A 24,820-nucleotide genomic window follows, 5' to 3' on the forward strand; every position below is an offset into this window, starting at 1 on the left:
AAAACAAAGCTTTATTTCAAGAAAACACAGCGTGCTCAACACGGTCCAATAACAACTATCAACACACTGTAACTTTAGGCATGAGAGGTTCAGAGCAGCTTTAAGAAACATGGGGCTGGGTTTCAGAGGTTTACAGAATAAAAGAGGTTCAGAGCAGAATAGTCAGAAAGAGATGCAGGGTTAGCTTTCATGCTGTTAGCTAGATAACTGCGGTAAGATTCGTTTACACTTGTCTGCAGCTCTTTAGATCCCTCACCCCGTTGTAGTCCAGTATTTCAGTCCCAGGACTTTGGAACAACAGACAGGGGAAACTAAACAGCGCAGTTATAAGTTATATAACAATTCAAAAGTTAAAATGTTTCAGTTCTCAATTCATTATCTGATGAATAGTTTACATTCTTAGTTGTGATGAGGTGTACCCACTTTCCTCTTCCCCCACAACCTCTTTCTCACAGCGCTTTGAGCATCTTATTAATGGAAAGGTTTTTTAATGCAATATATTATAATAACTCCAATGCTGCCTTTTTCTTTGTTACTTTTCTCAGGTTAATGCAGAATTCATGCGGATCACAACTATGCCTCTACAAACCAAGTTCATGGCACAACTTGACAGATACTCCGCTGACCTAACCAAGCTCTTCAGCAAGAGAGGCGGGACTGCTGGAAAGAAGATTAGACGCATCATGGAGAGGACGCCTCAGGTATATGAACTTTGCCATTTAGTAGTTGACACTGTAAGAGCCGAGCCTGTCCAAACATGGAACACGGAAGGCAAAGTCAGGGTTAAAATGCCGAGATATGTTTGTTGCACGAAGACAGGTAGGCATCTAAATAATAATAATAATCAATCACTTAAAGGTAACCAACAGAGCATGAATCAAAACAACTAGTTTTTTGTTTCTTTTCCAAATTCCTTGATTATATGGTTCCTTGTTGTCTAATAAATATGTTGAATCGCTCTAATGTATTTCCTACCTTCTAATTTCTTCGCAAAATGATATTTAACTAATGTTTTTGTAAACGGCGATGTTTACTTCAAAAGTAGAGTTGGATATCTTCTTAGTCAAGCTCAGTCCAGTGTGTTGTTACCGTCTCCAGGAAACAACAGCACTCCAGCTTAGTCCTCTTTCAGTTCTTCTGCACAAAAGACAAGTCGGCCTTAATAGTGAGTTGAGAGAAATTCACCAGCATGATGGTTGGCAATTCATAATAGGTTAAGCCTGATATCTGCTGTCCCCTTCCGCAGCTCCATGTGCCTCCCAGGTCTTTCTCTTCTTGCTGGCTGCCCTGGTACCTGCCCTGGCACCTGCCTTGTTTTTTATGGGATAGTAATCATAGATATTCTCTGTTAAATTGCAGTGTGATGACATAAACTCCAGACGAGAACGTGTCCTAAGAAGCCTCTGTGTCTACCTCAATGAGGATGATGAAACTCTCATCAAGGAATACATGGTAAGTCGATGTTATTTCACTCTGGTCTTTGACTACTGATGATACTTGTTGGAATCTTTTTAGTATTTAAGCGGCACTCGGGTCAATTTGTGGTTTCTTGCCCATAGAACCGCAACTTGGAAGAAGCGGACAGGAGTCGGCCACCATGGGACTTCATGTCGTTCGGAAAGAGGGTGCTGATGCAGGGGAAGAGCCTGAGCATGTCGGAGTGGTGATCGAGGGTGTGGAGCTGCTAAGCAACCTGGGAAGCGTTTCTTTTGGATTTTCCATGCTTTTTGGACTGATTTACTGTCTCAACATGAGCTACCCACAAGGGCTCAAATTCACATTTGAGTTCCTCCAGAAGGTGCTGATGAACTTGGATGGCAACAATCTTTCTCCTAAGGTTCAAGTACTTAAAATTAAGATGCTCCAGTAAACTCACTTATAGGTCTGAAGGCCTCATGTTTTGTTTTACATTTTATTTTAGATCTTAAAGAGCAATCAGGATTGTCTTTTTCTCCCCACTTAAGGAACCAAAACAAACTTTAATTTGTATTGACATTTGCTCATTAACAATATTATTTGTGTTAGATAGTGGTATATTAAGACAAATCTTGTTCATGGGTCAAGATCATTCCCTTTCACTGACGCCTGGTGCTAATGTTCGGTGGTCAATATTATTCCCTCACTGAGGCCTGCCATTTATTCCAGAAGCTTCCAAATTGTGTTCATTTAAGTGGTATGGCGAGGCAAAAAAAACCTGAAGAGTTGTGATGTTATATGTTTAATAAATACATGTTTGACTTTAATTTGACATGTGTGGCTTTTTCAAAATATTAGGTTCATGTAATCTAACCAAATACATTGGGTTTATGCATACTACCTGAGTAAGTGCAATTTAATTGATTTAATGTTGAGTTATCTAATTTATTCATGTTGAATGAACATGATTAAGAAACATGGATTGAAATTTGATTTTTTACATTCGAGCTATGTGATCAAAATAGATGGAAAATTGTCATTTAATTGAAATGCATCCATTTTAACTTTTGGGCTTAAATATTTTTTTGAGTGTACACTCCCTTGCAGCCCCACCCATTTATCCTAAAAAACTAACCTCCATATAAAAAATTTAAAAAGTAGTAAAAAAGTATGAAAGGTTATAAAAGTTACAAAAAAGGAGCGGAAAAACACAAAACTAAAACGGGGACAGTTAAATCACTATAAGAGCTATCAAAAGAAGCTGAATAATAAAGTTATAGCTAACACTTGTCAACATTTTAAAGGTGGAATTGTTTCTTTAGCTGAATGTATGCCGATATTGTAAGCTTTTAAAGTTGAACAAGTTTAAGCGGATTTGAAGATTTCCACCATTGGATCCCATTCATTATTTATTCAATAAAAATATTAACCATTTAAATATTTGAAAACATACAGTAATAGCTGAAGGTTATCTGAACAGTAAAAAAATTAAATTGCTGAATTTGCTAAAAATATGAAGATACTGTAAGCTTTTTAAAGTTGAAGATTTTCTCCATAGGAACTGATGAATTAAAAATAACAAAAGTATTTAAATATGTGGCTTAGTTGGAGTGCTGAAGCACTCCAACTAATAAGGGAATCGAGCCGCCGGTCTTGTGGTAAAAAGACTCGCTGAGACGCAGAACATGTTTTTGATTAAGGTGTTGTGTTCAGGAGCATCACGGTGGTTTTATTGTGGCTGTGCACTATGTGGGCTGAAGGAGGAGCGGAGCAGCAGCAGCCTCTGTACAGGACACCATTTAATAGTTATTATAGACATTTTATATACATTTAAACACCTGTTCTCTGCTATGTGGTCAAGCTTAAAAATCTGACATTTCATCGTTTGTAAATCAAAAGAAAGACAGAAAATTACAAAACTCATCAGAACTTGTTTTCTCTCCATTTTTCTGGAAGACTAGAAAAAATACTTTTATTGTATTAATCATGCATTACAAACAAGAAGAGCCTCGAGGTGCACGTGGGAATAAAGATCTGAGATCCAATTAAAACAAACTACAACCAGGAAGCTACACTCTGAGCCAATCAGCTGGCAGCTTTTTTTTTCAAGACCCTCCCCAGGAGGCGTGTGATTGGACCGCTTCCCCTGGAGCTCAAACTGGTTATTTTTCTTCTTTTTAAGGATAAGAGACCAAAACAAATATAAAATAAAATGACATAAATAAACTCACTGCTGCTTGTTGATGAAGATGTGAAGAGAAAAGTCACTCGGTGATGTGAGGAGGAAGATGAGACTACAGCAGCATTCTCACGTCTACACGGAGACGGTGGTGCGTTCAGGTACCAGTATGAAAAGTCAAATACTTCCCGGGTCATTATCAGAAGCTCGAAAGGTTCTAGATCTCTGGACGGAGCCGGAGGGCGACCACGTTTATAAAAACGATTATAAAAACTAGATTTATTTTTACACCAACAGAAAACGTCCACACGCAACTACGGACACGCCCACTCGGTCCATGGTTTAAACGCAGGGCTCTGATTGGCCCGCCAGGGGCTGAGGAGGAGTAGGGGGGGAAGGGGCGTGGTGTGAACCAATCCTCTGTACTGGTGAGGACAGACGTCCAATCAGACGGACGTAATCGTTAGTGACAAACAAGCTTCTCAAAAACACAAAAACCCTCAAACTGAAACTAAAAACAACAAACAAACAACAACAAACGGACGAGCTAGCACCACGAGGACGTCTGGAGGACTGAGGATGACGCCTCCCCTGAAGGGAAGACGCCTCCCTGGGAGGTCATGGTGCGTTCAGGTTCTGCCGTTGAGACCGTAATTATGAGTATTAGATCGCTTTGATTTCTGTTATCTGACAAAAAGCGTCAACAAACCGACAGAGACGTCCCCTCCGAGGTCGTCCAACGTCCCTTTAAGGTTGTCCATTGTCTCCTCTAAGGTCGTCCAACGTCCCCTCAAACATCTGGACTTCGTCGTCGTGAAAAGCAAAGAGCTGATTGGTTGTATTTCCTGGGGGGGAGGGGCTGCAAAGTTTAAACAACGTCTCTCAGTGTCTTCAGTCAGCTGGAGGAGGCGACACAGCTGCTCCCCATCAATGAAGGAGAGCCAGAGAGAGTGTGTGTGTGTGTGTCCATATATCATCCGTGTTCAGAGACCTGAATACTGTTAGTGTGAACTAGTCTGTTTCTCTACTGTTCCTGCTGCTGCTCCTCCTCCTCTACACGTAGACCCTAGCGAGGGCGTCGGCCCCGGCGGAGGCGATGTAGGCCTTGGAGGGGTGGAAGGCCACGTCGTATATCGCCTCCTCGCTCTTCTTGCGGTGAGCCGTGATCTCCTGAACACACGTCTTACTGTCCAGGTTCCACAAGCGCAGGGAGCAGTCGTGACCTGAGGAGGAGGAGCATGTTAGAGGAGGAGCATGTTAGAACAGGAGGAGGAGGAGCATCTCTTACTTCCAGACATCAGGTAGATCCCGTTAGGATCCACAGCGAGACTCGTCACTGCATCCAGGTGAGCCACCATGGCATGGATCACCTTACCTACACACACACACGGAGACACACAAAGTTTATGTCGTGTATTTTGCATTACAGCTCTTAAAGATACAGCCATAAATATAGATCTGAGCCCAGAGGCTCGCAAGGTTTCTGTGGTGAGGAGCCTTTGTGTAGACATGTGGGGTGGGGGCTATAAGCCCGCTCGTAACCATTGCCAGCCCATAGATTTTAACATGCACGCCTCTCTTGAACGCCTCTTTTCTTTGTCTATATAAACTGTATCAACATGCTAGATCATTGGACTTTCTCAATTCGATTCCTGAAAGTCTCCAGTCGTTCTAGGCGTCTGTTTAGACCTGTTTTCTTTCTGTAATAAAACTGCATTATATCAGCAACAAGACAGTGTCCGCGGAGATCTTTTCATCACCAACATTCTTCATCACCTCGGCCGACAGAAGATTATACAACATTTACATGACAGAAGACAGACAGAGACAGACCTGACTTGTTGTCGTAGAACTTGATCTGTCTGTCTTCGTGGGCGGTGATGGTGACGGGCAGCGTGGGGTGACTCACCACCTTGTTGATGTGATTGGATCCTGGGAGGGCTGGAGGGGGGGGGGATTTAAACATTCATTGTTTCTTGATTAACGAAGAGCAGTGTGTGTGTGTGTGTGTGTGTGTGTCTCACTGCCGTCTCCCTGCCCCTTCAGCACCAGTGCATTCTGGGAAGTCTCCAGGTCGTACACCACCACGTCTCCGGTGTTGAACGACGCCACCATGTGGGCCGGGTCGCACCCGTTGAAGTCCACCGCCGTGGGCACGCCGTGCTCTACACACACACACACACACACACACACACAGTGAGGGGGAGGTGGGAGAGGAGGTGTGAAGAGGTGGGAGAGGAGGTGGTAGAGGAGGTGGTAGAAGACGTGGTAGGGAGGGCGTGCTCACCACTGTGGGCATTGAAGGTGCTGATGCAGGGGTTCTGCTCCGCCGGGTTCCACAGCTTCACCGTCCCGTCGGCCGAGCAGGACAGGAGGCGGTTCTTGATGCCGCTGTAAGCCAATCCCCACACGGCGTCCGAGTGGCCCCGCCACGAGCCCACCAGGACGCTGGCGTCTGATTGGATGACAGATGGAGGCGGGGCTGTTATTGGACGTTGGGACAGAAAGACATTCTGGAGACAGCAGAGTGTCTCTGGAGGAGAGACATCGAGGGGTGTTCAGGTGCAGGAGAAAGCAGGGAATTTCTAGTGTGGGTGGGCATGATCTCCTTTGGTGAAAGAGGAGGTGGGAGGGGAGGTGGGAGAGAAGGTGGGAAAAGAGGTTTGGGAGGAGGTGCGGTACCGTAGGAGTCATAGGGGTCCACGTTGGAGCTGGGGAGGTTCCACCACTGGATCGTGGAGTCGATGCCGCCACTGAAGCACTGCTCACCACTAGAGGTCATCGCCAAGGACAACACGGGGCCCCTGGAACCACACGGGAGACCATGTGTGAGGATGTGTGTGTGTGTGTGTGAGGATGTGTGTGTGTGCGTGGATGTGTGAGGATGTGTTTGTGTGTGTGTGTGTGTGTGTGAGAGAGGATGTGTGTGTGTGAGAAAAGACGTACACATGGGCTCTGAACGTGTAGACGGGCTCCACATCAAAAGAGGCACTTCTGTAAAACAAAACACATATTGATCATCATCTTCTGTGCGTGTGCGTGTGTCTGTGTGTGTCTGTGCCTGTGTGTATGTGTACTTCCTAGCGGGGACGGTCTTGGTGAGGTTCCAGAGCTTGAGGGTCTGGTCCTCTGACACAGTGACCAGACACGGCTCCAAGGGGTGGAAGGCGAGCGCCCGCACGCCGTCGAAGTGGCTCCTCAGCGTGTACTTGGGGTTCCACGTCTTCCTGAACGACGACTCCTTATTGGACGGCAGCTGGGGGGGGGGGGGGGGGGTGAAAGCAGGTCAGTGACTGGTGGTCTGGTGGGGGTCCCGCGGGGGTCTGGTGGAGTCTTACGTCGTAGCCGTAGTCCGTCTCGTCGTTAGTGACCGTGAGGTCGGCGAGGTCGCCCAGCCCCAGCACGCTCTCCATCACGTCATCAGAGCCCTCCAACAGGAAGGACTTGCCCCCCCCAGGAGGAAAGGGGAGGGGCTCTGCTGCAGGCAGAGATGATGTCATAAAGTCAAGAAAAGTTTTTAAAAGTTCTAATAAAATATGTAAAAAAGTTACTTTATAATGTGACAAAGAGTAAACAAAGTAATATTGTATGACACCATAACAACAACAACGTGGTGATGCAATCAGCAGCAGTGAAATGATGATGCGTTCAGGCTCTGCTCAGTAAAAACGGACTCACCCCACTCTGTCCCATCCCCAGAGCTGCGGGCCTCTCCGGCTCCTTCACCGTCCTCCGTCACCAGGAAGTCAAACTCTTTCAGGGCCTCCTCCGTGTCTGCGTCGTCCTCAGAAGCCAGGCCCTCGTTACCCACCTGGGGGGGGGGGGGGGGGGGACGGGACACAGACACACAGACAGAGGGGAAATGAGGAGACAAAATCAAAGACGGAAATCAAAGACAGAAGGAATGAAAACAGAATAGGGAGTGTGTGTTTCTCTGTGTGTGTGTGTGTGCGTCTGAGTCTCTGTGAGTCTCTGTGTGTGTACCTTGGTCTTCTTGACCCTCCTGTGTGTGTGTGTGTGTGTGTCTCTGTGTGTGTGTACCTTGGTCTTGGTCTTCTTGACCCTCCTCTGTGTGTGTGTGTTGATGTCCTCCATCAGGTCTCCCTCTTCATCCTCGTCTTCGTCACTGTCCTCTGCGTTCTCCAGGAAGTTGAACGTCTCCAGAACGTCTCCTGGACTCCTAGAACCACAGAGAGGCGTGAGCTTTATGTGACCTGTGACCCCCCCCTCCTCCCCGTACCTCTTGCCGTCTTGGCGCCGCTCCGTCCCGTTGATCAGCTGCTGCAGGTTCTTGTTCTCCACAGAACCGTTCTGCTCAGAACCCGACAGGCCCAGCAGGGAGCGGACCCTCTGGGTGCGCACGTCCAGGATGGTGTCCGTGTAACCCACTTCCTGGAGGTACCTGAACACACCCAGAGAGGGGGGGGAGAAAGAGAGGGGTGGAGAGAGAGAAAGAGAGAGAGGGGGATGGAGGAGAGAGAGACATAGAGAGAGGGGTCGGAGAGAGAAAAAGAGAGGGGGGAGGGGAGAGAGAGAGAGAAAGGTAGAGAGAGACAGGTAGAGAGAGGGTAGACGAGAGAGGGGGGGGGGGGAGAGAGCAACACGCACACACACACAGTTATGTTGCTTTTGTAAAGAAGGTGCACTATAAATAAAGTTAGACTTATTACATTTATTTTATTTAAAGCAGAAACTTTTAAATAACTTTAAACATTTAAGAAACTAAAATCTAAGTTTTATTCATTAGTTTCTTAAAGGAACCAAACAAGGGGCCGGTCAATCAGCTGGGATCCAGGATCAGCTGGTGATTGATCCGGTCTTGGTTTCAGGTCCTGGTCTCTTACTGTCTTAGGAGTTGTCTCCCTTGTTTCCAGGTCAGCTGACTGTTGGCGGGAACAGAGACCTCTGAGTCTTTGGTGTCTGAGAGAGCAGGGACCAGGATCAGTAGGGAATCTTCTAGAACCTTCTGGGGGATTAAGGGGGCGGGGCCTACCTGCTTCAAAGCTGGGCATCTTCACCTCTCCTTGGTTCAGCTCCGTGCCGTATTTTAACTTGTGGTATTTAGCTCTGAGGAGGAAACACAGAACAATAATGATATTAAATATTACATACAATACATTATATAAATTATATACAGTATAGTATATACAGTAGATTATATACAGTACATTATATATATTATACATAGCACATGATATACAGTACATTATATTAGGGCTGCAACAACAAATCAATAAAATATAAAAAATTGATTATTAAAATAGTTGGCAACGAATTTCATTATCGATTAGTTGTGTCGCGCGATTATTACGGCGCTCAATAAGTCGTGGAGTATAAACAAAGTTGAGTTGAGAGCAAAGCGGCATAGGAGAAAAAATAGCGGGGAGCGGAGGGAGAGGACAGAACGCTGCGTTGTGAGAGCCAATCAGCGCTGAGCTGCTCCTCTGTTGATGAATCTAACTGCCTGCTGCTGCTCACGTGGCGCTGGATGCGGAAGTCATTCACGTAGTCGTAGACATTCACGGAGCTGTGTGCGCCTCCGGGTGACATTATGAACCCAGACACCAGGGCGCTAGATGTTATGAAATTGTGGGATTTTATTTTTTTAAATTACTTTTCTAGGCCTGAAAATAGCCATTTAAAAACTCCATGACTTTTCCATGACCGTATGTACCCTGTTTTGAATAAAGGGTTGAAAATTACAGTTTTTTTTTTTTAATCCGATTAATCGAAAAAATAATCAACAGATTAATCGATTATCAAAATAATCGTTAGTTGCAGCCCCACATTATATACAGTACATTACAGTATATTATAATACAGTACATTATAGTACACACTTCCAGGTTCTTACCTCTCCTGTTTCAAAGCGTACTCTAACATCTTGATTCTCCGGACCAGGTCGTTCTTCAGGTTCTCCTGACCTTTCCTCTCGCCCTGCAGGAACGCTATCCTGGCCTGGGGAGAGAGGTCAAAGGTCAATGCACGGCCTGGTAACTGAGTGGTTAAAGCCCTTAAAATAAAATATGCACACATTAAAATAAATGTCTTCATACAAATACATTTCATGTCCAAACATGCAGCAGAAACTATGAAAATATCTGAGTTTATATACTCGAATGCGTTTACACAAGGTTACTATGTCTACATCACATGTTCCGTATGTTACTATGTCTACATCACATGTTCTGTATGTTACTATGTACACTACCGTTCAAAAGTTTGGGATCACTTAGAAATGTCCTTATTTTTCAAAGAAAAGCATTGTTTTTTTCAATGAAGATAACATTAAATCAATCAGAAATACACACTATACATTGTTAATGTGGTAAATGACTATTCTAGGTGGAAACATCTGGTTTCTAATGAAATATCTCCATAGGTGTATAGAGGCCCATTTCCATCAACTATCACTCCAGTGCAGGGCCGGAGTGGGGCCACTTTTCAGCCTGGGAATTTCAGGCTCAAGACCAGCCCACTTTTTTCATGGTAGTGGAAATTGGATAAATGAAGCAACAGTTCAGCTCTTACTATCCTGTAGTTCTTTTATTAATACCATGGTCCAACAAATAATGTCAAGGTTAAATACAACAATAATAATCCACTTAAAATGAGAAGTTAACACAAAATATGCATAACATAAAAAAAGGCAGAAGGGCATAGCAGGGGTGTCAGACTCAGATTAGGCAGTAGGCCAGATTTGTTGGAGTGAGACCTCATGGGGGCCGTCATTGTCATGGTCATTGCCATGGTCATTATCATGGTCATTATCAATTTTCTGCATGAGTATTATAAAGTGGTGATATACTCCTTTACTACACCCACTTCTGAGCAAACAATGCATATTGGTTCATGAATACTGTCATATACTGCTCTTTCTTAGAATATATAACTTTAATTCATATAGTTTCCTCTGTTATCCTCTCTACCTGTCCCTGTAGTCATGGCCTCCTCATTGCAAATGTCGGGCTCATCATTTTCAGCAGGAGACTGTCTTATCTGCTGCTCCGAAGCTACAAAGAAAAATTAAGTCATATTACTGCATACTTCAATATCAATAGTATATATCAATATTTGCAAAGTCTATGGATCACCATATTTTGGGTGATATAAAAAGGCTAATATTTTGCTTGTGAATAGGTTGACAACGCTACAATGATATTAATCAAGGCTACAACGTTAGCCGAATAGTTATGTTGCTAATCATTAGGCCTTTGTCTCTCTTGACCAGTTGCTACGTGTGTTTGTCCTCTTGAAAATAAATCTGTAAGCTTGGCACATTTGGCAGCATCCTCCGCCAATGCCTTTCTTTTTTTCAACCTGGCTTTTTCAGCCCCTCCTGCCGTCTTCCTCCCGTCCATCCTCCCTGACGCGTATCGTTGCGGTCGGGCCGGCCCAGCTATCCGTAGCTGAGAAAACTTTTTGGAAAAGACGGCTAAGGACCGAACCAACTCTATTATTTGGGAGGGGTGAACTTCCTCGCATGGTACAACCCATGCAGAGGCTGCGGTGTCAGAATGCGGAACATGTGTAGCCCACTTTAAGAGAAGATGGACTAACGTGACAAATGTCAACAAATAAAATTCTCGACCGGCCCAGAAGTGAAGCGGCCCACCGGGAACTCCCCCGATTCTCCCGATTACCCACCCCGGGCCTGCTCCAGTGTTCTAATGGTACATTGTGTTTGCTAATCGCCTTAGAAGACTAATGGATGATTAGAAAACCCTAGAAAACCCTTGTGCAATTATGTTAGCACAGCTGAAAACTGTTTTGCTGATGAGAGAAGCTATAAAACTGGCCTTCCTTTGAGCTAGTTGATTATCTGGAGCATCACATTTGTGGGTTCGATAAGACTCTCAAAATGGCCAGAAAAAAAGAAGTTTCCTGTGAAACTCGCCAGTCTATTCTTGTTCTTAGAAATGAAGGCTATTCCATGCGAGAAATTGCAAAGAAACTGAACATTTCCTACAGCGGTGTGTACTACTCCCTTCAGAGAACAGCACAAACGGGCTCTAACCAGAGCAGAAAGAGAAGTGGGAGGCCCCGGTGCACAACTCAGCAAGAAGACAAGTACATTAGAGTCTCTAGTTTGAGAAATAGACGCCTCACAGGTCCTCAACTGGCAGCTTCTTTAAATGGTACCCGCAAAACGCCAGTGTCAATGTCGACAGTGAAGAGGCGACTCCGGGATACTGGCCTTCTAGGCAGAGTGGCAAAGAAAAAGCCATATCTGAGACTGGCCAATAAAAAGAAAAGATTGGTATGGGCAAAAGAACACAGGCATTGGACAGAGGAAGATTGGAACAAGGTGTTATGGACAGATGAATCCAAGTTTGAGGTGTTTGGATCACACAGAAGAACATTTGTGAGGCAGAACAGGTGAAAAGATGCTGGAAGAGTGCGGACACCATCTGTCAAGCATGGTGGAGGTAATGTGATGGTCTGGGGCTGCTTTGGTGCTGGTAAAGTGGGAGATTTGTACCAGGTAAAGGGATTTTAAATAAGGAAGGCTATCACTCCATTTTGCAACGCCATGCCATACCCTGTGGGCAGCGCTTGATTGGAGCCAATTTCCTCCTCCAACAGGACAATGACCCAAAGCACACCTCCACATTGTGCAAGAACTATTGAGGGAAGAAGCAGGCAGCTGGTCTGCTGTCTGTAATGGAGTGGCCAGCACAGTCACCAGATCTCAACCCCATTGAGCTGTTGTGGGAGCAGCTTGACCGTATGGTCCGCAAGAAGTGCCCATCAAGCCAATCCAACTTGTGGCAGGTGCTTCAGGAAGCGTGGGGTGACATTTCAACAGATTACCTCAACAAATGAACAGCTAGAATGCCAAAGGTCTGCAATGCTGTCATTGCTGCAAAAGGAGCATTCTTTGACGAAAGCAAAGTTTGAAGAAAAAAAGTAATACTTCAAATACAAATCATTATTTCTAACCTTGTCAATGTCTTGACTATATTTTCTCTACATTTTGCAACTCATTTGATAAATAAAAGTGTGAGTTTTCATGGAAAACACAAAATTGTCTGGGTGATCACAAACTTTTGAACGGTAGTGTACATCACATGTTCTGTATGTTACTTTGTCTACATCACCCGTCTCTTTCTCTCTCTGAGCAGCTGCTCCTGAAACTGAACCCTGATGAGCTCTATTTCTCTATTTATACACAAACACAGGGGGCTGTCTGCCAGGGTGATCATGGCAACAAGGGGGGTGGGGGGGGGTTCACAACTTCCTGTAGTGAGGGTCGCCACAGCAACAGGAAAACCAGAAGTCCTCCCTCAGCCACAAGAGAGACAGGCAGTCAGAACCCATTCAGGTGATGAGTCGTTAATTTAAAGGATAATTACACCATTTAAAACACTAGCCCCCCCCCAGTGCACCTGGTGAGCATGAATCAAGCGCTCCTCAGGGAGCTGAGTGAGGTCACAGCCACAGGAGGCGGTGATGGTGAGTTCACTGGCACAGATATACCCGGATGACAAATTAGGCTAACCAGGAGAGGGGAGTGGGGGGGGGGTGTTATTTGGGGCCGGTCTACTTTTAGCTGGGATCAGGCTGCCGGCCCAGCCTCATTACCGCTCTGCTCTCCTTACAAAAGCATCTACAGGTGGCTCTCCAGGTAAACAGTGACCTTTGACCTCCAGGCTACAAGCCAGGGGTGTGGAATAGATCAGAACACTCTTAGTCATATTAACCGTTTGAGGATCGTCAGCTGACTAGATTACATGTGAACGTTATTTAGCTCATGTTTACTGAGCAGAGCCTGAACGCATCATCATGTAACTGAAGTGAACCTGCTGGTTCTTCGTTAGCCTGCTGCAAACGTTACTAGCTCTACTCCTATTGGTCTAAAGCCTGATTGTCACATGATCAGAGAAACATCATGTTGTCACATAAAGGATTTACTGACATTAACAAATTGGGAGCTGCTGGAAACCAACTGGTACTTCTAGCTGTCAATCAATGATCAAAAATCATGTTGTGGTGGAACACAGGATCAGCTGATCCAGAGGAACCCGACTCCTGCCTGACTCACTGGGAACAGTGGTTTTAAGGGCCAGTTGATGTTGCCAGTCATAGGGGCGCTAACGTCATCGCTAACGTCATCGGGGCGCCAACGTCATCGCTAACGTCATCGGGGTGCTAATATCAAGACCTGAAGGCATCCAGCAAACACAAACTAGTAAACATAATTAACTAGTCAACAACAAAGCAGTAAATATGAACCAGTAAACAACATGAACTAGTAAACATGAACTAGTAAACAACATGAACTAGTAAACATGAACTAGTAAACAACATGAACTAGGAAACAGCCAGTAAACCAAAATGGTAGCAGCTGGTCCGCTTGTCTGTCTCTCGGCTACGTGACGTCATGAAGAAGTTTCTCAGCGCTTGAATCTCACGCTCCGAACAGGCGGAAGCGACGTCACACACACAACTGCTGACGTTTCCGGTCTGACGGCGCAGTGAAGCTAACAGCTAAGCTAAGGCTACAAACATTTGGTGGATCGCGAGCGTTCACGCGAGTTCAGCGCGCGATCACGAGCACTTTCTGCTGTAAACCGTGACACCCCCGGTGGTGGTTGTTGTTGAGCCGTAGTACTAAGCTAGGAGTGCTAACCTGCAGCTCGGCCCGCTCCACCTCCCAGTGCGCCCTCTCCATCTCGAAGCGGGCCCACTCGTGCTGGATGTAGTGCAGGATGCCGGGGATGGTGTACTGCTGCTGCTGCTGGCGGGGCAGCTCGTCGGGCTGGTGCGGCACCATCACCCCCCCGCCGCCGCCTCCCATCGGCGGGTTAGCGTTGCTGTTGCCCCCTTGCTGCAGCTGCTGCTGCGGGGGAGACTGCCTCTGGTCCCGGTCTCCTCCTCCGGGGAGCTCTTCCATGTTTGTTTCTTTTTTTTAAGAAAAGTAGATGGAAAGTCCGCTGAAGGAGCCCCGTCTCCCCCCGTAGAGAAGCCCGTGTCTCCGCCGCGGTGAGAGTGTTTGTGTGTGTCTCTAACCGGCCGCCATTACGGCTCTCTCGCTCTCTGGTTACGGAGGGAGAACCCAGCCGCGCTGCATGACGGGAAACCGCCCTGATGACAGGGGATGGGGTCAAGGTTCATGACACAGGGAGCACGTCGGAAATCACAGCTTTCAGAATCAGATCTGAATCGTTAAATTGCACATACAAGTAATTTATCATAAAAATAAACGTAGAAATAGAATAAAATAAAACAATAAACGTAGTAATAGAATAAAAAAATGCACATAATAAAACAATAAACGTCTAATAAAATAATAAAAACTAAATTATGGATTCATCTGATGATTATTTAAATTAATTTTAATAAAATGAAAGACTTAGTGTGAAGAATTTGTGAATGTACAAATGTGAGGTCCCCCAGTGGAAGTATAAATAAATCACATCTCTTTTCAAATGTAATAATTTTCAGATTCTAAATGTAATTAGTTGTCTTCTTTCCCATTCAAACGCTACACAAAGACTTAAGACAATACTAATCTTAATAATTAAAAACATAATATGTCAGGTTATAACTTCTTTCAAAATGACTACCAAATAAATATTACTAAAATATATGTATAAGTCATGTGTGTGTGTGTAACGTATTCAACATTGAATCTAATAAATTAAAGTTAATCTGTATCATGTTCTTTTTATATTATAAAAATGTGTGAAGTGCGAGTTGACGATTGACCATTTGTTCCGTGAACGCATCAGAGAGCTTTACTGCGCATGCGTCACACATGCTAACAGCTTTCGTTAGCCTCGCAGCTGGTAAGCTAAACCTCTGGTTCGTTTCTCGGTAATTTGACTGTAACATAAGTTTACAAACACCAGCTGGTCGCTCGTTGGGTTGGTATTGTTGTTGTTGTTATTGTTGTTGGCCTGAGTGAGTCTCAAACGTGACGCCGTTGAACGGCAGAACCGGTGAGTTTCACCGTGTATAAAACGCGTTATTACCGGATACAAATAGTTATTAACGGTTCACATGCGACGGGATGCTGCCTTCAAGTGCTGCTCGGACACTCCGGAACGGAAACTCGTCATTCTGTCATTGTAAACGGATTAGTGTAAAAAAAAAAAAAAAACGATATAATTTTTCATCATATATATTTTTTGATATATTAATTCTATATATCACAATAACATATAAATGTATTTAACATTTATACATATATTAATATATTAATTCAAGTATATATATATAATATATATATAAATTAATAATTTGTATATCTATTAATATTATTGATATATTTTAATAATGTATATATAATAATATCTCTCCCTCTCTAGTCTTCCCCCAAGATGATAAAGTTCATGCTCATGGTGAACCGCCAGGGTCAGACCAGACTGTCCCGGTTCTACCAGCCGATGGAGCTCAGCAGGAGAACGCTGCTGGAGGCCGACGTGGTCCGCTGCTGCCTGAGCCGCAAGAAAGACGAGGTACCTGTCTGTCTGCCCGTCTGTCTGTCTGTCTGTCTGTCTGTCTACCGGTCTGTCTGCTCATGGTCTTCTAACTGGTCCTCATGGTCCTCTAACTGGTCCTCCCTCTCTGCTGGTTCCCAGTGCTCCTTCGTGGAGTACAAAGACTTCAAACTGGTTTACCGTCAGTACGCCGCTCTGTACATCGTGGTCGGGGTCACGGACAACGAGGTAAGCCGTCACATGACCTCATCATGATTTCACCATGAAATCCCCATGACCTCCCCATGGAGAACATTATTCCAGTCTCCTCATCTCAGAGCTCTCTCTCGCCAGAACGAGCTCTCCGTCTACGAGCTGCTCCACAACTTCGTGGAGGTTCTGGATAAATACTTCAGCCGCGTGGTGAGTTCATGAAGAGGAGTTATGATGAAAGGCCAGCACTGACCTGTAACGTGGTATTCTCTTGCTCAGATTGTTGGATATTATTTTGTTAAAGAAAGAAACTTTTTATTTTATTTTGGAGGGGTGTCTGTTTACGGAATTCAACCTGCACGATTTTCACTTTGTGTTCGTCTCCAACAGAGTGAACTGGACGTATCCTTTAATCTGACCAATCACAGACCTCCGTGAGCATCATTTCCTGTCAGTGAGCACAACTTCCTGTCACTAAGCACGACTTCCTATCACTGAGCACGACTTCCTGTCACTGAGCACGACTTCCTGTCCGTGAGCACGACTTCCGAGCCGTTTCTCAATTCAAAGTACACTGAGTACAGACTTGTGTTCTTTTGGAGTCTGGACTTGGGAGTTTGGTCTTCGGAGTCCAGACTCCGGAGGACGGGACAACGGGAGGACGGTCTTTCTGAGATTGGAACAGCAGCTTACTTGATGACGTCACCACATCAGCTGTTCTTGCTCATGAGTTTACTCCAATTATGCACTGTAAATTATTTTTTACAGTCAAACAAAATATGACAACCCTGCTTTGTTCATTATTCTTTAAATATAATTATTTTATTTTTAATTGTGTGTGGATATGTGGATATATATATATATATATACACACAATTAAAAATAAAATCATATAATCATTCACATAATTGTATTAATATTTTGTACAAAATAAAAACATTTATATATATTACACATGTAATTGCAAACAATTCGGTCCAAAAGTAAAAAGACACCATGAGTTCAACGTTAAAGTTTAAGTAAAATATTAAGTTATGAATCTTAACCCTCAGTCAAACTGATGTAATGTTATCTGTGAATAAATAATAAACTATTTGTGCTCGTTAGATCCTTCAAACCGAATCTTATGTTAAACCGCTACGGAGACATTAGAGCCAGCGAGCATTTAAAAAAAGTCCTGCCGAGATCAGGCTGCTGTGGACGGCCACACAACGCGCTGACCGCCCGGCGCTCCGGAACTCAGTGGTCCCGCGAGCAGAACTTCAAATCTACGGCGCAGATCTTTATTAGGCTGAATTATAACAAACCGACCACAGATTTGATTTCTAAACTACTAACTTCTCGCCTAAAAAACATCCTAAAATTACATTCCGTGACTCAACAGTAGTATTTATAAAAAGTCAACTGTCAGTAGTTTATTTTCTCCTCCGCTACTGTTTCCGGTTGCTGGTGAAATGCATTCTGGGATATCTGCTGGCCAGAGTACGCACAAGTCTCCTCTGATGCATCCTCCGGAAAGTGGGAGGATCAAGTCACATCCGGGCATTTGGACCGTGCTTTGCGAGAAGCGAACTTTGAATGTGAACATGTACTCGGGCTGCGACTGATGACGTTTCACGAGTCACGAGGACACAAGTAGAGGAAAGTACGCACAAGTACGCATATTGAGAAACGCCGCCTGGCACTGAGCACGACTTCCTGTCCGTGAGCTTGACTTCCTGTCCGCCCCGTGGTGTTCTTTGACTCGGGTCCTCAGATCATGTTCAACATGGACCGGGTCCACGTCCTCCTGGACGAGATGATCCAGAACGGCCTTGTGGTCGAGACCAACAAGAGCCGCCTCCTGGCGCCGCTCGCCGCCCTCGACAAGATGGCCGAAGGCTGAGACTGGACAGGAAGTGATGTCACAGACTGAGCGGCTCAAACGCTGCTGTAGAAATATATTTTTGTATCCCGGTGTCTATTTAATTCATAATTTTGTCTCGTTAATAAACACAAACGCGTCGTTACCTCATACTTTGCAAACATTTTAATGATTCTTTTTTTTTGGAGCTTACACATTTGAAAATATCTGTTTTACCTCAAACTGCAACTTGAGTTAAATAAATGTTTATAATAATATACAAAGAAAATACAAGAGGGAGCGCGGTTCTTTCATGTGCCTCAAACACAACAGTGTCCATGTGACCTTTGACCTCTGCAGCCAAACAACACAAAGCAGGAAGTAAAAACTAAAAGAGGAGGAGCCAAAAACAAGCTAGAGTCAAACCAGGCACTAAACTGAGGAGGAGGAGGAAGGTCAACACACACACACACACACACACACACACAGCAGCTCAGGTGAGGATGAAGGCGACGAGGACACAAGGGAAGGAGGCGAGGAACGTTAAGGATGTGAGCTTCTTCTTTCAAACTGAGCTCCTCCTCCTCCAGCGGCTGCCAATGGGAGGCGACCTTGAGGAGCATGCTCGGGGAGGTCAGAGGTCAGTTGAGGTGGAAGCCTTTCTCCATGGTGGCGGCGAGCAGCCGCTCCCTCATGATGTCCTCGGAGGAATACTCGGGCAGCTTCAGGTAGTGGACGCAGGTGTTCACCGATGGGTAGCTGGAGTCGGTGGCGTCCACCTGCAGCCAATCAGAGGGCAGAGGGTCAAACGGGCCAAGGAGGCGCAGACGCCCGGGAGCCAATCGGAGAGCAGCTCACCTTCCTGACGATGGTGAGGCGGGGGTGCAGGTTGGCGAGGCCACCAGGGGGCAGCGTGGAGCAGCCGGTGGTGAACTGGAGGAACGCCTTCCGCTCGTCAGACGACATCCCACACAGAACCCGCACGAAGCGCGTGAAGCCAGGGCTAAGGGCCGGGTTCAACGGTCAGCATGGGTCAGAGGTCAATGGGGCAGGGGTCAACGGTCAGGTGGAAGAGGTCAGGGGTCAATAGAGGACTGCCTGAGGGGGACTAGACTCACCTGTCTAAGGGGACCAGACTCACCGGTCTAAGGGGACCAGACTCACCGGTCTAAGGGGACCAGACTCGGGGGACCAGACTCACCTGTCTCTGGTGAAGCCCAGCTTGGGCTCTGTGTAGTTGATGATGTCATCAGCGGTCCAGGACGGTGATTGGTTGCCACAGAGAATCATCTGAACCTCTTTGTGGCTGAAAGAACTCAACTTCTCCATTGGGAAGACTCGGTTGAACCCCTCTGAGGAGACATGGGGACAAGAAGAGGAGACAAGGAAAGAAGAGACACAAGAGGAGACAAGGGGACAAGGAGAGAGGAGACAAGGGAAGGAGACAAGGAGAGAGGATACAAGAGGAGACAAGGAGAGAAGAGACAAGAGGAGACAAGGGGACAAGAAGAGGAGAGAGGAGACAAGGGGAGGAGACAAGAAGAGGAGACAAGGGGACAAGAGGAGGAAACCAGGAGAGGAGACAAGGGGACAAGAAGAGGAAACAAGGAAAGAGGATAATCTCATCAGTTCACAGTCACAGCAACCAGTTCACCCTGTGAGTGTGTGTGTGTGTGTGTGTGTGTGTATACTGTGTGTGTATATTGTGTGTGTGTGTGTGTGTGTACCTCTGAAGGCCTCCATCTGCTTCTGGATCCCGGTGTGAATACAGAAGTCAAACATCAGGTCCACGTACTCCTCGGCGTTTTCCATCGTCACCATCTGCACAGAGACCAGAGGATCAGGACCCGGTCTACAGGACCCACTACGAGCTACAGCAGGACCCCAATGTGGACCCATCAGGGTCCCGATGTGGCCCCATCGGGGTCCTGCTGGGTCCACATCGGGGTCCACACGTTCACAGTGGCTTTACCTCGTCGTCTCCGTTTGGTTTCAGGTCCATAGCCAAGAAGCCGTGGACCTTCGAGGACGGACAGAACTGGAAGTTCAACCTGAGGACCACGAGACACCCGTTAGTGGTCCAGACCAGACCAGACCAGATTAAACTAGACCATTAAACCAGACTAGGACGTGGTCTTACCCGAGGTCCTCGATGCTGAGGGGCGGTCCAGATCCCAGAGGGTTCCTCAGCATCAGGTCCTGAAGTCTGGTGTTCTTCTCATCTTCACATAAACTCTTACTGGACAGGATCTGCCTCCTCTTCACCGCCAGCTCCTTCAGCTCCTTCAGGAAGCTCGCCCTGCAGGGGAGGGGGGGGAGGAGGAGGAGGAGGAGTTATAACCCCTTTATCACTGACATAATGAACGAGAGTTTGAATGAAGCCGATTAACTGCTGTAGCCCCCCTGGCCCCGCCCCCTGCGCGTCTCACCTGTGTGGGTTGACCAGCTGGAAGCTGTCCCAGGTGAGGATGCCGTGGTACCAGGCGGGCGGTTTGGGCTTCGGGGGGTCCATGATGAACTCTGACTTGGAGTCCTCGTCGAAGCTGCCCACGGAGTAGGTCTCCTGGCTCTCCTGGCTCTCCTGGGTCTCTTCGGTGGAGGCCTCCGACAGCAGCAGGAAGGGCTGCAGGTGCGGCGGCCGGTCAGGCGGCGGCGAGCCCCGGCTGTGGTACAGCAGCTTGCTCATGGTGGACTTGATGTCCCCCATGCACAGCAGCTTGAAGAAGGGCTGGGACACCGGCAGGTCCACCAGCCGGTTGTCTTGGATGCACTTGGCCAGGAACACGCCCAGGAAGTGGAACAGCTTGGCCACGCGCTCCAGCTCCTCGCTGTCCTGGGGGAACGGCGCCGGGAACAGGCCGCAGGAGCGCTGCACGTAGAACCCGGGGGGCTTCAGGCCGCCGCCCAGATCCACCTGAAACACAGCAGGGTCCGGTGAGACGGGCTTTGCGGGGGGGAACCGGACCCTCGGGCGGCCTCTCCGTGTCCCACCTGGCGGGACTCGTCGTCGGGGAAGTCGTCGTCACACAGCCAGATGCCCAGAGACGTCCTCTGGAACTCGGCAGCCACCAGAGCGTAGAACTCCAGAGTCGGGCCCAGACCGGTGCCTTCCTCGCCCTGGAACTCCACCTGCACAGCGAGCACGTGGTGAGGGGGGGCGCCGGAGACCTGGTCTACCTCTCTCTCTCCCCGTGAGTCTCTTTCTCACCTCCAGTACGGACTTCCTGTCGGCGTGCAGCTGCATGACAGACTCTGCCCACTCCATCATGGCCTCCCCTCGCGGTACCTTGACCCTCTCGTGTTTGAGCCGGCCAACCCGGAACTCTCCGGGGTCGTCCCGCCGCACCGTGGTGGAGGGCCGGGACCGCTCCATGGTCGCCTCGCGCCGGTTCTGGAGCCACACGATGGCCCTGCAGAGTGGGGTCAGAGGTCATTAGAGAAGGGTCAGAGGTCTTTAGAGAAGGGACGTAAGTTACATATCAACTATTTATTTATATATATATATATTTTTTTGATCAAATATTGCAAAGAAAATGTATATCTATAAATAAAAAAATTAAAAATATATAAAAAAAAAATGACAAAATAAATACATATAAAAAATAAACCTACATACATAAGGACAAATAAAATAAATATACAAATAAAAATACGATATATATATAAATAAATATAAGTATATGTTAAACACATATATCCATCAAATGATAAATAAAACATAAACATGGCTCACCTGGAGGCTCCGAAGGCCGTGCAGGTGAAGTAGAGCTGCCGCGTCTCGAAGGGGATGAGGAACGGACACTTGGAGGTCAGCTGCTCGCACCAGTCAGGCAGAGCGCCACTGGCCAGGGCCAGAGGCTCCTAGGACACAACAGCCTGTCAACAACAACAAAAACCAGCTCCATCCAGACGGAGGGTCGGCTTGAGCAAGGCACTGGACCCCCAGGGGGGTCAGGGAAGTGGACCCACCTCGATCTGCTGCAGGATCTTGGTGGTGATCTTCTTACTGGTGAACTCCTCTGGAGACGCGTTGAACTGCAGTTCCTCAAAGTCTGAGACAACAACAACAACAACGACCTGTTGTTATCATGAAAACACTCCAAAACCTTGTGTGTACCCTCCTGCATTGTGTGTGTGCGCGTGCGTACCCTCCTGCAGTGTGTGTGTGCGCGTACCATCCTACAATGTGTGTGTGTGTGTGTGCGTACCATCCTACAATGTGTGTGTGTGCGCGTACCCTCCTGCAGTGTGTGTGTGTGCGTACCATCCTGCAGTGTGGCGTGTGTGCGTACCATCCTGCAGTGTGTGTGCGCGTACCCTCCTGCAGTGTGTGTGTGTGCGTACCATCCTGCAGTGTGGCGTGTGTGCATACCATCCTGCAGTGTGTGTGCGTGCCATCCTGCAGTGTGTGTGTGTGTGCGTACCCTCCTGCAGTGTATGTGTGCGTACCATCCTGCAGCGTGTGTGTGCGTACCATCCTGCAGTGTGTGTGTGCGTACCATCCTGCAGTGTGTGTGTGCGTACCATCCTGCAGTGTGTGTGTGCGTACCATCCTGCAGTGTATACCATCCTGCAGGGTGTGTGTGCGTACCATCCTGCAGTGTGTGTGTGTATCATCCTGCAGTGTGTGTGTGCGTACCATCCTGCAGTGTGTGTGTGTGCATACCATCCTGCAGTGTGTGTGTGTGCGTACCCTCCTGCAGTGTGTGTGTGTGCGTACCATCCTGCAGTGTGTGTGTGTGCGTACCATCCTGCAGTGTGTGTGTGTGCGTACCCTCCTGCAGTGTGTGTGTGTATCATCCTGCAGTGTGTGTGTGCGTACCATCCTGCAGTGTGTGTGTGTGCGTACCATCCTGCAGTGTGTGTGTGCGTACCATCCTGCAGTGTGTGTGTGCGTACCATCCTGCAGTGTGTGTGTGTGCGTACCATCCTGCAGTGTGTGTGCGTACCATCCTGCAGTGTGTGTGTGTGCGTACCCTCCTGCAGTGTGTGTGCGTACCCTCCTGCAGTGTGTGTGTGTATCATCCTGCAGTGTGTGTGTGCGTACCATCCTGCAGTGTGTGTGTGTACCATCCTGCAGTGTGTGTGTGTGTGTGCGTACCATCCTGCAGTGTGTGTGTGTGTGTGCGTACCATCCTGCAGTGTGTGTGTGTGTGCGTACCATCCTGCAGTGTGTGTGTGTGTACCATCCTGCAGTGTGTGTGTGCGTACCATCCTGCAGTGTGTGTGTGTGCGTACCATCCTGCAGTGTGTGTGTGTGCGTACCATCCTGCAGTGTGTGTGTGTGTGTGTGCGTACCATCCTGCAGTGTGTGTGTGCGTACCATCCTGCAGTGTGTGTGTGTACCATCCTGCAGTGTGCGCGTGTGTGTGTGTACCATCCTGCAGTGTGTGTGTGTGTGCGTACCATCCTGCAGTGTGTGTGTGTGTGTACCATCCTGCAGTGTGTGTGTGTGCGTACCATCCTGCAGTGTGTGTGTGTGTACCATCCTGCAGTGTGTGTGTGTGTGTACCATCCTGCAGTGTGTGTGTGTGTACCATCCTGCAGTGTGCGCGTGTGTACCATCCTGCAGTGTGTGTGTGTGTACCATCCTGCAGTGTGTGTGTGTGTGCCATCCTGCAGTGTGTGTGTGTGCGTACCATCCTGCAGTGTGTGTGTACCATCCTGCAGTGTGCGCGTGTGTGCGTACCCTCCTGCAGTGTGTGTGTACCATCCTGCAGTGTGTGTGTGTACCCTCCTGCAGTGTGTGTGCATACCCTCCTGCAGTGTGTGTGTGTACCCTCCTGCAGTGTGTGTGTGTGTGCGTACTGTAGCGAAGGACAGCCTTATCCCTCCCCCCACAGGAAAAGTGGGTGGAACCTAAAAGTTGATAAATTAGAGCACCTGTGAGCAGGAAAAGAGGGGGAGAACCAACAAACATTTGGGGAAAAACCAACATGGTGACCAGAGCGAGAGTGGGTGAAACCGGAAAAGCAAGAAGTGAGAAGCAGATGATCCAAGTAGCTGTCAGGAGCCCTCCAGACCAGATCCTGCTCGGATGCCCGAGAATCTCCTTCCCTACAGAAATACCCTACAGATAAGTCCTGTACACCCTCCTCTCTGTTTCTACCAACAATCCCACACACACACACAAGCACTCTCTCACGCACACACACACACACCTTCCCCATCTTCTGAACTGGACTCTACAGGACATTTCCACCCTCCTACCATTGCACACATCCCACTGCCCAACACACTTATTTCATCGTGGTTTTGGAAATGATATGTTATTTAATTAATGTGATAAGAGAAATATTTCAGTTATCTGCAGACTCCTTTTGAGTCAGGTATTCCGTTAAAGGACAGTGTTCGTTTCTTTTGACCCGAAGAACTATATAAAACTTGAAAAACACTGAATGAACTGTATTCCGGGTTGTGTTTTTTGTGTTTGCTTCGTGTCCTGCGTGTTTTTTGTAGTGAAGGAACGGGCTAGCCAGCTGGGCCCTTATTGTTGAGTTAGTAAACTTAAAATACTGGGTAAATGAGATCCTACGCTACAGTACCCTCCTGCAGTGTGTGCGTACCCTCCTGCAGTGTGTGTGTGTGTGTGTGTGCGTACCCTCCTGCAGTGTGTGTACCATCCTGCAGTGTGTGCGTACCCTCCTGCAGTGTGTGTGTGTGCGTACCCTCCTGCAGTGTGTGCGTACCCTCCTGCAGTGTGTGTACCATCCTGCAGTGTGTGTGTGTGTGTGTGCGTACCAT

General features: G+C 47.2%; 3 protein-coding genes across 15 annotated transcripts in view; 1 reads left to right on the forward strand and 2 right to left on the reverse strand.

Moving 5' to 3' along the window:
* Nucleotides 1–3,197: 3,197 nt before the first annotated feature.
* Nucleotides 3,198–14,790, reverse strand: strn3 (striatin, calmodulin binding protein 3). Of its 2 annotated transcripts, none has more exons than XM_056427297.1 (16): nucleotides 14,229–14,790; nucleotides 9,450–9,553; nucleotides 8,589–8,662; nucleotides 8,440–8,515; nucleotides 7,836–7,997; nucleotides 7,637–7,775; nucleotides 7,274–7,406; nucleotides 6,934–7,070; nucleotides 6,673–6,851; nucleotides 6,542–6,589; nucleotides 6,278–6,399; nucleotides 5,883–6,050; nucleotides 5,620–5,760; nucleotides 5,429–5,536; nucleotides 4,884–4,970; nucleotides 3,198–4,818 (listed from the first exon to the last, which is right to left on the reverse strand). In XM_056427297.1, the coding sequence occupies exons 1-16, from the start codon at nucleotides 14,490–14,492 to the stop codon at nucleotides 4,649–4,651; spliced, it is 2,112 nt and encodes a 703-aa protein (XP_056283272.1). In that variant the 5' UTR covers nucleotides 14,493–14,790; the 3' UTR covers nucleotides 3,198–4,648. The 2 variants fall into 2 exon arrangements, with proteins under 2 accessions (XP_056283272.1, XP_056283271.1); XM_056427296.1 differs by having other exon boundaries at nucleotides 6,934–7,073; nucleotides 14,229–14,785.
* Nucleotides 14,791–15,333: 543 nt separating this feature from the next.
* Nucleotides 15,334–18,249, forward strand: ap4s1 (adaptor related protein complex 4 subunit sigma 1). 2 transcript variants are annotated; one of them, XM_056427298.1, is made up of 6 exons: nucleotides 15,334–15,387; nucleotides 15,910–16,059; nucleotides 16,183–16,269; nucleotides 16,375–16,443; nucleotides 16,624–16,635; nucleotides 17,990–18,249. In XM_056427298.1, the coding sequence occupies exons 2-6, from the start codon at nucleotides 15,922–15,924 to the stop codon at nucleotides 18,116–18,118; spliced, it is 435 nt and encodes a 144-aa protein (XP_056283273.1). In that variant the 5' UTR covers nucleotides 15,334–15,387; nucleotides 15,910–15,921; the 3' UTR covers nucleotides 18,119–18,249. The 2 variants fall into 2 exon arrangements, with proteins under 2 accessions (XP_056283273.1, XP_056283274.1); XM_056427299.1 differs by lacking the exon at nucleotides 15,334–15,387 and adding an exon at nucleotides 15,394–15,540.
* The window catches only part of hectd1 (HECT domain containing 1), a 35,686-nt gene continuing 29,113 nt past the window's right edge, over nucleotides 18,248–24,820 (reverse strand). For all 11 annotated transcript variants that reach the window (XM_056427295.1, XM_056427287.1, XM_056427294.1 and 8 more), the window contains 11 exons: nucleotides 22,046–22,128; nucleotides 21,810–21,937; nucleotides 21,285–21,486; nucleotides 21,068–21,205; nucleotides 20,506–20,990; nucleotides 20,217–20,375; nucleotides 20,049–20,127; nucleotides 19,804–19,897; nucleotides 19,278–19,428; nucleotides 18,935–19,079; nucleotides 18,248–18,855 (listed from right to left, as the gene is read on the reverse strand). In XM_056427295.1, the coding sequence (XP_056283270.1) occupies nucleotides 18,718–18,855; nucleotides 18,935–19,079; nucleotides 19,278–19,428; nucleotides 19,804–19,897; nucleotides 20,049–20,127; nucleotides 20,217–20,375; nucleotides 20,506–20,990; nucleotides 21,068–21,205; nucleotides 21,285–21,486; nucleotides 21,810–21,937; nucleotides 22,046–22,128 (1,802 nt within the window). In that variant the 3' untranslated portion in view covers nucleotides 18,248–18,717. The remainder of the gene's footprint in view (nucleotides 18,856–18,934; nucleotides 19,080–19,277; nucleotides 19,429–19,803; nucleotides 19,898–20,048; nucleotides 20,128–20,216; nucleotides 20,376–20,505; nucleotides 20,991–21,067; nucleotides 21,206–21,284; nucleotides 21,487–21,809; nucleotides 21,938–22,045; nucleotides 22,129–24,820) is intronic.

Source organism: Pseudoliparis swirei, chromosome 11 (genome assembly GCF_029220125.1).
Source record: "Pseudoliparis swirei isolate HS2019 ecotype Mariana Trench chromosome 11, NWPU_hadal_v1, whole genome shotgun sequence".
Classification (NCBI taxonomy): Eukaryota; Metazoa; Chordata; class Actinopteri; order Perciformes; family Liparidae; genus Pseudoliparis; species Pseudoliparis swirei.

What these genes read in the sequence shown, in the direction of transcription:
- ap4s1 (XM_056427298.1), top strand. Translation starts at nt 15,922, where the DNA reads ATGATAAAGTTCATGCTCATGGTGAACCGCCAGGGTCAGACCAGACTG. An exon ending in TGAGCCGCAAGAAAGACGAG is followed by an intron (nt 16,060 to 16,182) that starts GTACCTGTCTGT and finishes GCTGGTTCCCAG; the next exon opens with TGCTCCTTCGTGGAGTACAA. An exon ending in TCGGGGTCACGGACAACGAG is followed by an intron (nt 16,270 to 16,374) that starts GTAAGCCGTCAC and finishes CTCTCTCGCCAG; the next exon opens with AACGAGCTCTCCGTCTACGA.
- strn3 (XM_056427296.1), bottom strand. Translation starts at nt 14,492, where the DNA reads ATGGAAGAGCTCCCCGGAGGAGGAGACCGGGACCAGAGGCAGTCTCCC. An exon ending in TGGAGCGGGCCGAGCTGCAG is followed by an intron (nt 9,554 to 14,228) that starts GTTAGCACTCCT and finishes CTCTCTCCCCAG; the next exon opens with GCCAGGATAGCGTTCCTGCA. An exon ending in GATGCCCAGCTTTGAAGCAG is followed by an intron (nt 8,516 to 8,588) that starts GTAGGCCCCGCC and finishes CTGCTCTCTCAG; the next exon opens with ACACCAAAGACTCAGAGGTC.